Source organism: Oreochromis aureus, linkage group 2 (genome assembly GCF_013358895.1).
Source record: "Oreochromis aureus strain Israel breed Guangdong linkage group 2, ZZ_aureus, whole genome shotgun sequence".
Classification (NCBI taxonomy): Eukaryota; Metazoa; Chordata; class Actinopteri; order Cichliformes; family Cichlidae; genus Oreochromis; species Oreochromis aureus.
The window spans coordinates 5366933-5385632 of record NC_052943.1 but is presented as its reverse complement, the minus strand read 5'-3'; the positions used below and the strand labels follow the sequence as shown (position 1 = coordinate 5385632).

The following is an 18700-nucleotide window of genomic DNA, read 5'->3' as shown; positions in this document are numbered from 1 at the left end:
TGTGTCTCAATATTGGAGACAATCAGGCGAATCAAAGCCCTCAGCTGGAGAGATGGGACTGAGGCACGGTGGGCCTCTCTGGTTGGCACCACGTCCTCAGATTTGCTCCCTCCTCCCCGCCTTCCCTCTTTCTTTTTTTCCCCCCTTCTCTCTGGTGCCCTCTCTCTCGGTTGACTCTGTCGTGTCTGTGTGTGTGTATATGTCCTGAAGTACATGGTCACAGCTGGAGAAAGGGAAGGAGAACGACACTAAATCCAGCACACTCAATCATCTGTAGTGTGGCGGTCCCTCTCACGCAGCTGAGAAATATTAAACACGCTCTATGATAATGAAAGCGCCCGCGACAGGCATAAATATCAGAGGCAAAGTGCGGAAGGATTAAAACGTCGTGTACGTTTGCTCATAACGCAAATTTGTCATTGATTTCATGGCTTCCTGAATCGTCAGAAACAGAATTATCAGCTATTCATCAGTGGGAATTCTCTCTCTCTCTCTCTTATTATTTTTTTTTCTTTTTCCGATGCCTGCCTCTGATGAGGAATGGCTGCACATATTAAGGGGTCGGGAAGAATACTCAAATACCTGCATTGAGTACTCTAGTCAAGCCCTGCAAATGGAGCCTGTTGGCAGAGCGCCCTTGTTACGGCTGGGTGACAGAGTGCGGTCCAAAGTGCCCTAAACACACATTTTCTCCGCAAATCACTTGTGAATTGTTCTTCCTCAACGATAGGCCATTACCCCGATATTGACTCACTGTTTGTACAAGATTCTGAGAAATCCATCTGAAAGCCATCCAGTGCTGTTGGGTGAGACGGGAAGCGGTGGTTTTTAGCTCTCTGTGTAATTCACTCTGTCAGCTGCACACAGAGAGGCCTATCTTCTCTTGTTTCGCTACTGTTGGCTTTTAAAGAATGTGTAAGTATATATGCACATGTGAGAATGTGTGTGTTTGCAACCCTGTTCAAACAACCAGATGATTCCTCGGGTCAAACGTGCTTCTCATATAACGCCAGTCGCAACAGGCATGTGCAAAGCCCAGGTACGGGCATGCACAGTGAGCAGGTATTGCTATGGGGAAATGACTGTTAAATTTAAGTTTTATTGCACCACACACATACTTTTTTAGTGATCGCTGCTGGAGGCAAAATGGAAAACAAGGTTTTCAGGAATGTGTCCACACTCTACAGATAAACCCTGAGACGTTTACTGGGAGACTTTTATCGTGACTCGCGAACAAAGAGCGAAGACCGGCAGCCTTCATAAGACTCGCATGTCCGATTTGATATGATCAAGAGTCACTGGCCTTGAAAGGCAACAGCCAGTGCCTGTGAGAGGCAGCAGCTCATGGCCTGTTTAGACAGAGATGTGTGTCATTGAGCTTGACACGCGGTTGATGAGAGATCCTTAGAATTGTGTGTGTGTTTGTGGAAGGAGAAAAGAGAGACTGGGTGAGTGTGTGTCAGATCGCCGACGTGGTTGTTTGTGAGTGTGTGAAACTAAGGAGGGAGTTCATGAGGTGACATCTCGTCAGCTGTTTGACTTTCCCAGTTTCCCAGGGAAGCAGTTTCAAGAACAATGCAGAAGAAAAACCACCAACCACTGACAATTGAAATGCCACGAAGAAAAAGAAAAAGAAGAAGAAAAAAACCCCCGGTGCTGTTTGTTGGTGACTGAATTATTGCCGTTCCTCGAGATTGGAGACGGAGGGGGAAATGTGTGAGTGACTGTACAGTGCGTGTAGCAGACACATATCACCTACCGGACTCCTCTACCCATCCATCTCCCAGCACTCCTCACAATAGCAGGAATACATTAAAAAAAGAGTAAGTCAGGATGGAAGGGGACACAAGATAAATATTGTGTTAGTATTTTTCCTCCCTCTCCCGTGCAATTGTCTTTCACACTGACAGATGAACAATGGAAGTATTTTGAACTTTGCTGCGTGCTATCTTTTACTTCTGGGTTCAGAGCTGCGCTGTCAAAGCCAGACGTGTTCTGGCAGAGATTGATTGATTCGCTTTCTGTGCACTGTGTCTTCCCTTTGTTCTTCCAGGAAGGCTTTGGTGTCTCTCCAGTATTCCAGATTTTCTGTAGCTGTGTCATATTAACACCTGTTAACAACATACAGGCTTATAAAATATAGATGTAGCTCCCCTTTGATCGTAAAGAGCTGCTGTAAAGTTCAACCTGCATGTGGTTCATTTCTGTATTCTATAGAGGCAAACTCAAATCTTTCTATAAGACCCCAACTCTGGAAGTCTCAATATGTTATTATATTAGAGCAGATTAATTTTGGAACTATTTGACCTTTTGGGATATATAATTATTTTTTACATTAATGACTATGCTAAATATGAAGCTACTAAGCAAGCATCAAAGTGAGCTTCAAGCTCGTTTAGGTTAGCATAAGACTGGAAATTGAGAAAAATGGTTTGTCTGGCTTTGTCCTATGTGAAAAAATTAATTACAATATACCTGTAGGTCTTACCAATGATCAGATCTCATTTTTATATAGAACACTAAATAAAGTTTAAAAGTGACATTGCGTCTTATCACATTCATAACTTGATGCTATGTTAAGCTAACCTTTTGGGAAGCAAATAAACAAAATTTTGAAAAAGTCAAGTAATTCTTTAGAAGAAAGAGCACAAGTCTTAATATATCATCACATTATGGCAGATTCATTTAGGAACTGTTTGACCTTTTGGAATATATAATCACTTGCTCTTTCTTGCTAAGAATTATGATAAAGACTATGCTATTTATGAAGCTAGCAAGCAAGCATAAACAAATTATCATAATATATCTCGTTTTTATATGACACAAACTGAAGTGAAAAATGACGTTATTTTTTGTATTCAAAAGCTTTATGCTAGGTTGAGCTAACCTTTTTTAGAAGCAAGCATTAAAGTGTTTAAAGAAAAAGAATAGAAATCAAGAGAATTAGCTTTTCTGGCTCTGTCCTATGTAACAAATGAACTTAAATGGACCTTTAGGTCTTAAAAACTATCATATTCCATTTTATATGACACAAACTGGAGAGTAAAACTGAAATGTTCTCTTGTTGTACTAATAACTTTATGCTAGGTTATGCTAACCTTTTGGAAAACAAGCAAGTATCAACGTAGCTTACTTAAAACAGAGAAATGGCTTACCCTGCTCTGTCCTATGTGACAAAAGTAACCTAAATGCACCTTCAAGTCTTACAAATGATCATATCTCATGTTTATAAACTGAAGCGTTAAAGTGACATGTTCTCTTATTACATTTAGAACTTTATGCTAGGTTAAGCTAACCTTTTGGGAAGCAAATAAACAAAATTCTCAAAATGTCAAGCTATCCCTCAGAGGAAAAACCACATTAGTAATGGGTGTCCAGTGTGTTTTGGTGATTTGATTTGATTCCCAGATGTGTGGGTGCCAGAATATTTCTAAACCGGGCAGCTGCACTTCATCACGGTGTTTCTAAGAGCCACTTTTATTAGAAGCACAAGTTTGGAAAATTAGCAACAAACCGTATCCAGACCCTCATCCTCAATGAGCTGTTTTTTACTTGCTTCATTATTCAGTCTAAAACTGAGATCCCTCAAGTAATTTTAACCATGCTGAGATAGGAGGGCAATTGTTAGCAATTGAATTTAACCATGACTGGCTGTATCTGAGCTGAACAGAAATTAAATAACTTTTTAACGTTTTAGTGTGTGTGTGTTGGATGTGTTTATTAGTGCATGTGACTGAGCAGCAATTTTTTTTTTAAATGAAAATGTTTTCTGAGGGCTTATTGATGGGGTTAGAGATACCAAGCACAAAAAAGGCCTCTGGTAGCATGTTTGCAAGCTGTGTGGGTTTGATAATGGTTATGGTTTTTTTTCTTTTCCCTGGTTTCTTCCTGTGCTCTCTTAAGTGGAAGTGAAACCCAGTCGGGGTGAGGGTGAGGGATGCTATTGTTCGTCTGGGAGGTTCTCCTGATTTCTCCCCCTTTTCGGTCTGCTCGGCACTGATTGCATCCCGGTCCAGCTCTCGACTCTCTGCTCTGCGGCAGCGCGTCCTCGGGGATCCTTCTCTCTGTGATCGTCCAGCGCCCCGCACCTCATTTACACGCACATTCATCGCAAACTTTGGCTCAATCGGGGCGTCTGGCACACAAGCGCGCTCACCTTCACCCACTCAGGCCTGCACGGACACATGTATAATCTGCACACACAGCCACACAAGCACATATACAGTGAGTTAGGGCCAGGCGGGTTTGGCTGTGACTGTAGACTGGGCCTGTGGAGAGATCTTTACGGAGCATGCAGAGCCCATCTGTGGCTGCTCCTCAGTGATGGGAGGCAGCTGGCTGTGTGTGTGCGTGTGTGTGTGTGTGTGTGCGTGTGTGTGTGTGTGTGTGTGTGTGTGTGTGTGTGTGTGTGTGTGTGTGTGTGTGTGTTGTGTTGTGTTGTGGCCAGGAAAGGGGCTGGGGGAAGAGGAAAGAGCCTTGTGTGTGTTTGGGTCACAGAGCAACCTCAGAATGAGGGCTAAACTCGGGCTGAAACTGACCCAATGTCTCTCAAGCCGAGCCAAATCTCTTCTCTTCTCTTCTCTTCTCTTCTCTTCTCTTCTCTTCTCTTCTCTTCTCTTCAGCCCTCCAGCTGGAAGAACTCAATCCCCGAGCTGAAGAATGAATAAGTGGAGGCCCAGAGAGCAACAGTCTGGGCCTTCTCTTGCTGTCAGCGATACCGTGGATGACGTTCAATCACGACCGCATACACCCATGCTCGCTTAACTCCCCTGCTCTTAGAGAGGGATGGGCTCAGCTCTGACAGAAACCACAGAGGCCATAAGAAGAAACAGATTATGCTCTTTCTCCTCCCTAATGACTTCTGACACTCCTCTCGCTCAACAGTGCTCTTCAGCTTGTTCGTCTGGAAACAACGTCCACTTCTGTCCTACTTGTGGCAAGGCCATCTGGGCATCATCTTGTTAGCTCATTACAGCCGCTGATGGTGTTATGCTAGCCCTTCATGTGACAGTGATAGAGGGCAAGCATACTGGGCTCGTTTTTGAACACGAGGGGTGTGCGCGCTTGCGCTGGAGCTCATCCGTTTGCCACTGTTATGAGCCACGCTGGATGGGATCTGATCCGCTCTGCATGCCAGCCTGTTGACTGAGCTAACTAAAGCTAGTGTCGTGTTTGTGTGTTTCTGTGAGAAAGAGAGAGAAAAAGGAAGCCTGTGTTCACACATACAAAAGCAGTTCTCTGCAGGGTGGAATTCAGGATATTCTGTCTGTCTTTTTTTTTGCCTCTGACATCGTCATTTATGTCCCTCTAATGGGGACAGCCCGGAGGGAAAATACCAAGCTTTCTACTTTTCAGCAAGTCACTGTTGCCAAGTCTGGCCTACAGTGCAGCTTGGATCGGAGTTTATAGTTTATCCAATATCGCTACCCTCTGGCTAGTTTGTTGTTCTTTTTCTATAATAAGGGTCAAATCCTTCCTGCTTTACTAAACAGTTCTGGGGCCAGATGGACCTTGTTTTTCTTAATTTCAGGATGCTTGTGTTTGCTCATGTGTCTTTATGTGTGTGTGGGGCCTGGGTGAGCATTGGAGGCGACTTGTTTACTGTGCTTGACATGTGAGGAAATCTGTGTGTGTACACTGCGGGGCGTGTGTTTATGCGCGTGTGTTTATAGTCAGGCCTCCCTAAGAACATCTGCCCCCGCGACAGCCTGACAGAAGCCAGCTATGTATACAACCGATCGGGGTCGAGCTGCGGGCTACAAGCGCAACCCTGCGACCAGCTCACCTTCTCGAAGCTTCGGATCGGTTTGGGGTCTGTGGCAAAACTCTCTTTGGCCTGAAACGACCATGCTGCGTGTCAGTGGATCTTAACCGCCACATTAAGAGCGAAGCCATTTCAGAACCCGCTATTTGAATGTTTTCATTGCGAGGCCGAGCAAGCAGTTGGCTGCGCCTAGAGGGAAATGAAAGGCCAAAGCAGTCCCTGGTAGCAGACAATTATTTAATATTGATTGACTTGAATGAGAACAGGACGCGTTTGTACCCTGTGATTACACAAAACATAGACTGCCTCGAGCGAATGAATCTGTTGTAAATCCCTGCCGCCGCACACTATCTTACACAAGCGCTCAACCACAATGCTCTTTGCATAACACGGCTTTGTGTTCTTTGCAGACTTAAGCATAACTGTGTCACACGGGTGCTTTACTGCAGGGAGACTCTAGTATCTGTTTGAGCGGCAAACTTATGGAGTATTGATTGAAACGTTAGGAAATGTCTCACGCCATATGGAAAGTGTAATCTCCAATAATAGGTGGGGAGGTGGGGGATGGGGGCGGCCATGCTGATTGTGTGGATAATGCAGGGAGAGAAGAAGTAATTGGTGAGGGAACAGATCTCCTGGTGTGATAATTACCACGCTGATATCAGGGGGAATTGAATACCTGTTGTCGTGCGTGGAGAGTGTGCATATGTTTGTCATTTTACATGATTTTATGTATTGTAAAGGCTGGAGAGAACGAGAGAGTAATTATGCGCCCAGCTGCAAAATCGAGACGTTAAGAGAAGAGCCGGTGCCTGCATCTGGGGCCTGGCACGGAGGAATTAACTGTGTATACGTCGCAGACATGTAATTGATTTTAATTGATATGTATGGCATGTTCGAGCTGCTGCTCAGGAGGAACAAATCAATTTGACACCATTCTGTTGATATGAGCCGTCTCTGCCCCTTTCTCTCTCAGTTCCTGTGCCTCGGGTCCATTCATTCAGCGGCCGAGGCTGCCTGCCAGCGCAACGCTCGGGGCAGAGGCTCGGGCTGACTGGACGGGGGTGGAGAACATGGCGGTGGTGGGGGGAGATTGAGGCTCTGTAAGGGGTTTTGAGTGGGCCTTAGTGTAGGCGGCGTTTTATATGAAAGTCGGTGAGGGCAGGGTGCTTGAATAGGGGTGGCTGGGAAGTTGGGCTGGGAAGGCCTAGGATGCACCCCACAGTGCTTTTGTGTGCTCTCACATCCGTGTGTGTGTGTGTGTGTGTGTGTGTGTGTGTGCGCATATGGGAAGGTGGGTGGGGGGTGTAGCATATTTGAGATCATGTGCTCATATTCACCAGTGGAATGTAAAAAGAAAAGGGTGGGAGGGTGGGGGTTCTCCTCTCTTTTTGCTTCGTTGTTTTCTGTTCCCTCTCCACCACAGCGTAGGTATGTTTGCATAAGCTCTTTACAGGATTCAGCATGCTGTGGAGCCATCCAGATGAAACAAAACCAACCTCATTTGGTTGTTTTGAAAATGATTCTCTTTATTTTGCTTGGTTCAGGCAGATCCACCTCGTTTGACATGAGGGGAATAAAGGCTCTCTCACGTTCAGGGTCATTTCCCAGAAACATTATTTGTATCTGCACAGCTCTTCCTCTGTGCGCTCAACCTTCTTTCATCAACAGGTCTTAAAAAGTCTCCAGACAACATGAATGAAAGATGCAATTCACCCCCCCACCACCCCCAACCCCCCTTTTTCCCTTTTCGACCTCCTCAAAAGTACAATAATCTTCAGTCACTCGTCTCCTCCTCTTCATTGCGTGGCTGTGTGTAGCACCGGAGTGGCGCTGATTAAGCCAACAGAGAGACAAACAGGAGACAAAGTCCCAGCCCACCAGTTTAGTTTCACATCCTGGACTGGAGCTGGGCCGCAGCTTGCCAAGTGGAGGGCTTTTAAACTGGGCTAAACACTAATTGCTGCCCTATTTCTTTTATGTTGCTTCTTTCCCATCTGCGATGGCGCTTCCAGACCTCCACAGCAGCCAGAGCCTCATTATAGCAGACAGTTAACAAAGGCTGGGAAACAGAAGCGGAGAATTCACTTAGGATAGCTATCTAACTGCCAACTAGGAGGCCTGCTCGGAAAATTGAATCAATGACAGGGGCCGGCTCGCGATGAAATCCTTCAGGGATATTAAGATATTAAGATTTTTTGGAAATCTTAATTATTCATCTAAATTGTTGCGGCTCGCTTTGATAACGGAATAAATGGCCTGTAAAAGCGAGGAGTCCAGTGTGAGGCTACTCGTTTTAGTTGCTAGCCAGGCTTTTAAATGTTTGAATCAGAACATTTGACCAAAAAAACCAAACAATTTCCAACAATTTACCTACAAAGAAAACAGAAACTGCAAGCTACTTGTTGAGTGAAACAAACAGCAGTGTAATCATGATGTTTGCCTCCTCTTTCTCCTTTTTTTCCCCCCACTTTGTGGTTTCATGCTTGTTTTTCTGTAGGTGTGTGTGTGGATGTGTGTGTGTGTGTGTAGAGAGGAAAGCGAGGGGGAGGATGGAGAAAGGGGTGGTGGTGGTGATGAGAGAAAATCGGAATGAGGGAAATGTTGAGGAGGTGAATGAGAGGGAAGGATAAAGCAATAGGGAATGAGATTGTGGAGTAGAAATAGAGGGGGGCCTGGGGGGGCTAGATGGAGGAATAGCGAGAAGGTGGGGAGGGGAGGGGTGGTCAGTAACAAAGCCTAATGTTGCCATGGAAACTTGTTTATGCCTCACTGATGCGTCTTGTAGATCCAATTAGAGACTGATTGTGTCTGTGTCTTCATTGACGTACGCACGTGTAACTGGGCACGGCACACACGCACACGCACATGCATGAAAACATATGGATGCATGCATACACACAAGTGCACGAGCACACAAGCACATGCAAATTGTTGCTGCTGAAAATAGGCAGATTGTCGGGAGACGTAGGACAAAAGGATACCCCGAGTTCCCTCTCTCTTATCGGCCCTTGAATTTGCACAACCCCTCCCCTCAACCTCCACCCCCATGAGCCTCAGACAATGGCGGCCAAATAACGTCTCACCCGTTTCCAAGCGTTGTATAAGAGCCCCCCCCCCATACCCACCCTCCCACACATGCTTTCATGACATCATATTCAGCCGGGCTGACAGAGAGGATTTTGACCACTTTGCATGTCTCTTATCTTATATCTCATATCTCTTTTGTGAATGAACTCATATGTTTGGTAATGACCCTGTCTGAGATGAATGGCCATGAATGTTAATCCAATCATGTTAATTTTCATGGGGGGGGGATTTCTTCTGAAGATTGAAGACTTTTTAAAAGATCATTTCTTACAATGGGTGGCTGTTTGCCAGCGTTTAACATCATCAGAGGAAGAAGACTGGTGATCACGCACCGCCGCCGCCGTTGCCTGATCATCAGAGGAAGAAGACTGGTGATCACGCACCGCCGCCGCCGTTGCCGCCGTCTCCCCCCAATAAGCTCGACCACACTCGCGCACTTACACTATCAGGCATCAGTTCCCTACTTTCATCCGGGGCTGTCTGAGGAGTCAGTTATTTACTGGTGAAATGATGTGTGTGATGATGAAATGAGGGGCTGTAGATAAGGTGAGATTACACTGTGAAGGGTAAAAAAAGAGGGAAGAGACTGTGAGAGAGAGAGGGGGACAGAGAGGGGCCCAACCCCTGATGTCTTGTTAAAACACAAGAGATCAGAAAAAACAACAAATGCATCGCGCGTTGCTAAATCCTGCTTAAATCCGCTGGCATGGGCAGATCTAGCAGATAGCCCTGCTGCTGTGCTCGCTGTCTGCGCCCATGACACACGCACGCACACACACAGACACGTACACGTACATGAACACACCCGTGGTCAGTCCGGCTGTCTGGGTTAATGCTTGGCTAACTGGGACAGCAGAGTTGAACCATGTTGACATTTTAAGCCTCAAACAAGTCCAGAACAATGATTCAGCCCGTCCACCCCCCACCCCACATCAGACTGCAACCTCAGCCCATTTTGCTGACCGCACATACACACACACACAGGCAGGCGTGCATAAACATACACACCACTGCCCAAACACACTGCTTAGTACTTGGCGTGTCCCCTCCGCCTCCTCTCTTCACACACACTTACAGACAAACACACACTGGGTCTCCTCCTGTTCCCCACCTTTAGTGAATAAAGGAGAACAAGAGCTGATCTGATTGAGTTGGCAGCAGAGAGCGAGGTGGAGAGGTACAGTAAGGCCAGATGGATTATCTTAATCCTTCAGTAGATGATCACGGCAGAGGGGAAGATGAACCGGGAAGCTGTAAGCTCCCCGCCGACCCCTGGTACAATGTTTTCCTCCAGAGATGCAGGCTACTGAAGTAGATGCCATGTGAATACCACGCCGACGGGCTGGCATTATCCAAAACTCACAAAATCTGAAATTATGAAGAAGCTTTTTTTTCAAAAATGTGATGTAATCCCACCCGTACGTCCGTTTCTGTGGCAGCCATTTTGTGTCAGGCCATCTTGTTTCCCTTCTCGCAAACTTTTGGTATGCTTTGATTCATATCCAAGTATGAGAAGGAACTTAAGGGGATTTGTGTGAAACACTCTAATGCCGAACAATGTCAAGCTGCTACATGTAGTGTTTTTGCGGGGCTAAATTAACTGCGCTCTGCCTAAAAGGCCATGCCAGACAAATCTAAACCCATAACTCCGACAGCTCAAAGTATTAAGGCTGTATAAACTGTTGCTGAATTATGCGGCTGCTTTTCCAGACTTAGTTTTTTATGTGTTTGTAACAATTTCTTTTCTTTTTCTCGCCCCCTCCCCACCTCAGGTTTGTGGCTGGAAAAGGCCTGGTGATTTACCCCGACATTGGGGACAAGCTGGATATCATCTGTCCCAAAGCGGACCAAGGGAGAGACTACGAATACTACAAGTTGTATCTGGTGAAGAGGGAGCAGGCGGAGAGCTGCAGTACAGTCCTCGATCCTAACGTCCTGGTCAACTGTAACAAACCCGAGAAGGACATCAAGTTCACCATCAAATTCCAGGAGTTCAGCCCCAACTACATGGGCTTGGAGTTCAAGAGGAACGTCAACTACTACATCACCTGTAAGTTTGTCGTGAAAGATGATTTATTGTTGATATTTAGCTTTTTAACCTTCATTTAACCGCAGAGGCCCGACTGAACGATCTGAGTAATAATCTCTGCTTCACACTCAGTTACACACAGTCACACCTGGGAGTTTCCTAGGAAAACTGCATTTTAATGGCCGCTGCAGCAGCACCGCAGCAGCAGCTAGAGAGCAGAGCGGTATTAGGTGTTTAGGATGGAAATGTTCCATATCATTACGGGACCTTAAAGTGGCAACCTTGACTGACTGCTGAATGTTGGGGGTTTTTATTTTTTACATTTTTGTGGTGGGAAAAATAGAGTTTTCTGCAGTCGTCACCGAGTAGATTTACTGCTGCTATTTACTTCTGCGCTCGGGCACCGTTTCGATATTTCACTTAAAGTTTTCAGCCTGATTCTTCTTTATTCTTTCAAACTGCTGTTTTACAGAGAACAACACCACGGTAAAAGCAGCTATGTTGCAGTTCCCACTAGATGCAGCGTTTTAGGTTTAAATATTGCTTTTTTGCTAAAATGCCAGTAATAAAATAAACACTTGTCTGTTTCTATTTTACTGACCGGCAGCTGTCCAAAAAAGCACGGGAAGCTGTTGACTTATTTATTCTAGCTTTTCCTGAAGCTCATACAGAAGAAAAGGCTTCAAATCTTCTGGAAATCTTTTTAAGCCTGAACATTACTGCCCTTGTTTGGTCTGAGATGACTGTGACAGTTACTTAATACACTGTTTTTAGTTTGTTTAGCTTTGAAGTTTATTATGTTGGACCTCAGTCTTTTATAACATGTATGTGTGTATATTTACTTTACATATGTGCATTTGTGTGTGCATTTAACCGCTGCTGATTGAAGTTAAATAAAGGTTAATTCAACATAAATAATTCAAATGCAATTATATTATAATAAAATGAGGTAATATTTAATTCAATTTCCTAAAAAAATAAAAATAAAAAAGTACTATTTTGTCTTTTTTTCTACTTGATGGAAATGCAAAAATACAGTGTATTTGTTGCACTCTTATTATATCGCTTCCACTAACTTGAGCGAACCTTTTCATCACCAGAGCGAAACGTTTCAGACAGATGGGCGTGCGATAATGCCAAATTTGTCACAGAGAGGCAGCTGAACATATATGGAGACTTCAGTTTGCAAAGATAAATAAATAGTGAACAGTTTGGGCTTAAATGTAGCTTTTCTTTTACGGAAATGTGTATTTTCTCTGTAATTAGTGCCAAAAGTAAAGTAAAACTGTAAAGCTATTTTTGGGAAATTTTCTGGAAAATTATTAAGAAATTACAAACTTGTAGAATTAGAGGTTTTTTGCCCTTCCATCTAATGTGTACTTTTACCATATTTTCTTTAATAATAATGCTTGTGTAGTGTTAAATTTACTTACTAAAAAATTAAAGATTGTAGGTTGTGCAAACTTTTCCTTACACATACTTTTTTAGACACTGTCAAAGTAATTTATTACTGCTTCCTTATTATAGGTAACTATGTTTGCAGTGACGTTGGAACAATAGCAGAGTCTTGCTCTCTGGTTGGCTTTAGGACAGATCTTTTAATTTGTAACCTCACTGGTCTGTGTATGAGTAAACCAAGGACTTTTAGTAGAGGGTGTCAAAGGAACTGGTGGTGTTGACATAGAAGAGTCTGTCACTGTACTGGGTGGTGTTTGCTGCCTTTCACACAGATTCCTGCTCATGTAATTTGATGCCGTTGTAATTACCTCAGGGTTAGCAATGGGTGTAAGAGCTGGAAGGAGTTCTCGTGGTTGGATTGCTCCTTTACGTACTATATTTTCCTTTAAGGATTGAGGCTCAGCAGGGGGAAAAGAACTGATGGGACCGCATCTATCTCTAAACTTGGCTGTGCAAATCTGCTTCACCCAACTGTCTGGTTGAGTAATTCAGCACTGAAGTAATGACCAGTGGTTTAACAGGTGGGGTCAGAGGAGCCGGAAAATCCAGAATCACAGCACTGTCTGGTTCTTTGTTGGGTTTGAGGTCTTTCTCCTGGAGAATGTAGAAAACCTCAATCCTGTTACTCCAAACCTTCGAAAAAGGTTGATGTTTGACAGGGTGTGATTTAGAAACAAGTCAGACTTTTGGGATCTTGGGCTGAAATGTGCCGCATGCAATTTCAAAATGAACAGGACCATTTCAAACCTGATAGAATAGGAGAAGTTGTCCCGATAACCCTCAATAACAGCAGCCCAGAGCCTGGGCCTCCTCCTGCTTCTCTCTTAATACATCTTATGCCATGTTTTGGGATTTTAGGATGTCCGTAGGTTCGAGTCATCAGAATTGAAGCTGTTAGTAATTGTGCATCAAAAATAGCTCGCTGAAAATTCAGAGGCTGGACTACGGAGCATCTGGCCTTGAAACTCAGCATCCCTCATTTATTATTTGTATTTACCTGAAAAACTCACACCTGAAAAACCAGATATAAAGTGCAGTTTTGACACATTTAGAAGATAAAATCATTACAAATTTAAAGCAGCTATTATAGGTCCTCTTTTGGTTTCTAGTCTTGCCAGCATGAGGAGAAGCTTGGCAACATTTTCATCAAAATCCTCCAGTTTAAACTCCCAAAGCCTTCAAAGAGAAACAAAAACAGGGGTTTTATCTCGGGTACTTTACTTCATTGCAAACAGTTTAAAGTGTAGGGGCGGTTGGTTTGTATATGTCTTATTAACTCACTGTTCTCTCAGTGTCCTTTCGCCGTCCTTCAACACAAGGATTATCATGTCTTCAACAGCCTTATTTTCTGGCTGACGTTGGAGGAGTTCTATCACTAGTGCGATCTAAAAAAACCATAAAGCATATGATTCACACTTAAATGCAGTCTGATAAGACTGCAGCAGACATTCATTGTTAGTTTTGGCTTGGTGGTAACAGTAAATCTCACCTGACATCTTTTAACTGTTGATAAACCAGCTGAGCTGCAGAGGCAGATCGTGCATGAGCGTATTGAAAAAATAACGTTAATTTGTTTTATTCAGGAAAGTTGAAAGACAACATGCATTTTTACTGTATATTATGTTTGTTTAGAAGCACTCTTTAATGTTGTGCAGCCTGAAAGTCGACTAGGAGGAACTCTTGAAGCTCTTATCTGAACTGAGCAGTTTCTGTCATAATCAGGAGTCAGCCCGGATGTGCATCAGAAGTTGCACCACCACCACGTCTTTACTGATAAACACTGAGGTTTCAGAACGTCGTCAGATGTGGTCTTTATCGGGGAAAGAGCTAATGATTTCAGTCTGCAAAAAGATGAAACAGTTGCTGTTTTTGTCTTTTTAATGGGATTCTGCACATGATAACATACTGAGCTAATAAAGGAAAATAAGGCCTTGTTTTGCTTACTTAGGCTCTAATTTTATCTTCTGTTAGTATTTATTTTTTTTAAGTTGTCTGACTTTAAAACATTTCTAAAATTAGACGTCGAGTTTTGCTTGATCTTGTCTTCATTGCATCTGTGATTTATTCTGAAACTATTAGAGATGACTCTGACATTAGAAACACACTGTCTAAACTCATGCAACAAGCTGCCGTATGCCAGAGGATGACTGGCACAATGAGAAATTACTGCAGGCTTCCCGGGCTGCTAGGAAAACATGGACCCAGTACCAGTCTCCTCTAATGAGGCGTGATACATAACAGTGTTTTATCCAACACATAATTAACTTTTTTTTTATATTTCCAAATATTCACAAAACACGATTAATCTCCTTATGTTACATTTTTCCCAAATAAGAACACAAGTCTTCCTTGCATGGTTTAACTGTATAAAATGTAACTTTGGGTATAAAATATCTCGAAAGTTCAGATGTGTAGATTTTAGTCTCACAAGTGGCTTCTTTTTTTTTCACACTCTCCACTCACACAAATTAAATCGCACATATGTTTCTCTTTTCATCTGTAGCGGTTCAATCGATACTTGCGAACTCCCCCTCACAAACGGGGATGCAGAGAAGCATGAAGCTTGTGATGTTATCAAGGGACGTTTTTAGAGAGGGGTGGGCTGCTGTTGCAACGCATCTCGCGGACTTTTAGAAATATTTCTTTGAGCTTTATTACGCCCACATGTCTTGCAGATAACACCTTGGGCTTTTTATTTTTATTTTTGGGCGTCTTCCTCAAAGTTTTGCTAACCAGCTGTTCGCAGAGCTTCTCCGCATATTGTCTCCCGATTACTTCATAAATATTTGAGCAAACTTTATTAATGGCACACGCGTCTCCGTGCATCTTGACTGCGGTTTGCGCGAACATCAGCTTTACTTTAGCTTGAATGAGCTTTTCTGCAACGTTCTCTTGTGTCTCTGCTCCGTAACAGCATTCCTGCTGATGTGTGTTTTTTATGTAAGCATTAGGAGCACTTAACACTCTCTCCATAGTGTTTTCTCACAGAAGCAGTTGTAAATCCTTCACGGGGGAGTCTGGTCGTGCAGAATCCAGCCTGATGGTGGATCATTATTAGGCTCATATACTGTAACGTTTTCGCGTCAGCAGTAATCGGATGTAGTATTTGTCTTGGTATTATGGTAATGTTGTTGTCCTTTGCAACAGGAAGAGCTTGTTTTATTTATTCCACCGCAGCCTGTGCATACACCGTGACACACTTCATCTATCATTTAGATAATGGCCATGCGTGGCTGGCGCATATGTGTGTGTGTTATGTGTGCATTTCCTTGAGGGAGCAAGAGAAGAGAGAATAAGCACCTGCATTGAACGCACCGCCTGCTTTACCTGTGCAGCAGTGCACTGTGCGTGTGTGTGTGTGTGTGTGTGTGTGCGTGTGTGTGTGTGTGTTGAGGCCCCCTTAGGCAAGCTTATCCCTGCCTAGAAGATGTGAGTAGGTTATCCCAGTGACTCTGTGGGAATGTGGTCCGGTCAGCCAGCAGAGCGGTGTAAATCTGCTCTGTGTATAATGACCTGGCTTATCTGCTCTGATTAACGGTCAGACGTGAAAGACACCGTTTGAGATCAGAAGAAGACGCACAGGGGAGTGGACATTCCACTCAATCTACTGGCAGTCTTTTTCTTGTCCACACCCGACCTCCAGTCTGACTCCGTGGCTCTGTTAGCCCCTTTATCATTCGCACACACCCACTCCCATCCTTTACCTCGTCTCTTTCCGTGGGGCAGAATAAGCAACAAAAGGTTTGGGGTAAAGTAAGCACCAAATGGTGAGCGTGTGTGTGTTGACTCTGGTGATCACCACAGGGGATCCCGTCCACTCATCCCAGCCCCGCTCTTACAGGAGTCGTGGTGGGTTTAAAGGTCAAAATTCATGGCCGAGAGGTCACGGAAACACAGCAGGGGGGTCAGTAATGATAACCCTGCACTGATCTTAATCCCAGACCTTCAGTTCCCCCATGCCAGCTATGTACACACACACAAACACACACACACACACACACACATATGAACATACACATTCCCACCCCCCATCCAGGTGTAAAAGCGGACAAACTGGTTATATTTCATTGCGTTGTCTAAACACGTGGATTTCGAACGAGCTGTTTGTGAGCAAAATGACTGCGGCGCGTTTAGGGGTTAGAGGCAGGAGAGAGGTGATTTTAGACAGGAGGCTTTTAAAGGAAAAGGAAATATAATGGGGAAAATGAGCAACAGAGCGGTAAGAGAGAGAGGGAGGACAAGCATACACGCCTGTACAAATATATACACAGGCACTCTTTATATGTCACCTAGCAGGAGCCAAAAAAAAAGTCCCTTCATTTTCTCTCCCATTCGCTCTTCATTGAGATAATGTAGCGTGACTGCTTGGTTAGACGTTTGTAGTGGTTAGCCGGGCCGGTAAAGCTCTGCTTGATATAAGGGAACAAAGGCCACGAGGCAGGAGACGGAGGCAACCTATCGTGGTGCACTTCTCCTCTCCCCTCGGTTTCCCGTGTAGCGGGGCAGGGTAAGCCTGATGCCTCCCGACAGCTGTCACTCTCCATCACAGTGTACCATCATGGACCCTGACACGCACAGACTTCCCCACCAGAATGCTGCCGCAGTGGAGCACACATTGTCTCACCTCCACAAGATATGCCCCACTGAAAGAGAGAAAGTAGGCAGGAAGGGGGTTGGGGGGCAGCAACCAAAAAGCCCCAAAACATTATGTCTGCTCACAGCAAACAGTGAAGCTGTTTTTATTTCTTTGACTTTCCACATAAATCTGTCGGAACGCCTTCTGATTGTTTGTTCTGGAAACAGAAAGAGACTGTTGTTGTCGTCTGAGAATAAGTCAGTCACGAAAGAGCCGTATTTATCTCCCGAAACACTTAAAGATGGGTGCTTATACAGTATTTGAAAATCACTGCCCGAGAATACATCTGACAAACTGCATTTGACACACTGAGATGATTTTTTTTTCTGTGGTGCTCACGCCTGATAGTATGCTTTTTGATGTGGACTCTCCTCTATATAAGTATCTCTATTATTTATTTTTTTGCTTCAGCCCACACATAATACCCCTCCATCCAACCACCACCTATAGCAGTCATCTTCCCCCTGGATAACATTGGCATATATAAGAATTTATTTATTTATTTTTGGCCTTGGAGGTGTTGGAGGTTGAGGTTGAAACCCCGGGCTCGTCTGCAGAAGATCACAAGATCCTCCCTTGCCCCACATTTTGCAAGGACATAAACTCTCTATCATACCTTGCATGCACTAATGCAAGGTTCACGACTTCGGGAAGCTGGAAGCACGCATACAAATGCAAAGGCACGTACGCAGCCGAATAAATATACATCAACACTAGCGAGGCGTATAGCTCGATTATGATGTAGCGCAATAACAGTAATCTGATTAGAAAAAAAGTGTTAAATGTCATCTTTTAGAGTTAACATAAAATTACCATAATCAAATCACAGGCACTCAGAAACAAGGCAGCTGCAGTTGTCAGCGGAGCATTTGAACTACACAAAGGCATTTTGATTGTCAGATTATAGAGATGCAAATAACTCGCACATTTCTTAACTGGCAATTAAATGAATTTTTTTGTTAAGAAATGATAACTGTTAACATCTGGTAGCCTCCCTCTGTAAAAATCACACTGAAATATTTTAATTACAAGCAAGAGGCTCCGTGTAGGATTTTCCTTTTGCATCAATTATGGCCTCTCCTACATACTTATTATAAGTAGAGAACAAAGGCTGTATTGTTTCATTGCATATTTATCAGATTGTGGACATTGAAGAAAAAACCCCCAAATCTCTGACAGCCACTGAAATAATAATTTGTATTGTTGGCAAACATTTCTGTCTGTCCTGTTTTGTAAAATGTTACAGTTTAAAAGCATAAAAGACTCTAAAAGTGATATTAAAGAAGCAGTTTTAACTTTTGATTCAAAAGTTATAAATAGCATTTGTAAAAGAAGCAAAAAACAAAAGATGTCTCGAGTAACCTTTAAATTTAATCCTATATGATTAAGTTCAGTGTGTGTTTTAAGTTATTGAGTATTGATCGTAGAGAGTAATAGTTGTTGATTGACTAAATAACTGTCATCGATGTTACTGATTACAGGTTAGAGCAGCTAATCAGTAAGCTTTAAAGGATTCCATTTTCAAAAGTAAACCCCGCTAACAGGTCAGGTTATCACCGGTGAAGCATCATGGCCTGGACTAAGGAGATTTAACCCCCACCACCACCACCCTCCCCCCGTGAGTGAACATAGCCCAGTGTTTATTAGAGTGCCAGTGTAATATATGACTTTCTGCTTGCTTTGCAAATCTATCCGGGCTGCCTCTGCTAGCTCTCCTTTGGAT

General features: G+C 43.7%; 1 protein-coding gene across 1 annotated transcript in view; it reads left to right on the top strand.

Annotated features, from left to right (window-relative positions):
• The window catches only part of efnb1 (ephrin-B1), a 57804-nt gene that overhangs the window by 14229 nt on the left and 24875 nt on the right, over positions 1 to 18700 (top strand). The window contains exon 2 of the mRNA XM_031733365.2: positions 10627 to 10904. Coding sequence (XP_031589225.1) covers positions 10627 to 10904 — 278 coding nt within the window. The remainder of the gene's footprint in view (positions 1 to 10626; positions 10905 to 18700) is intronic.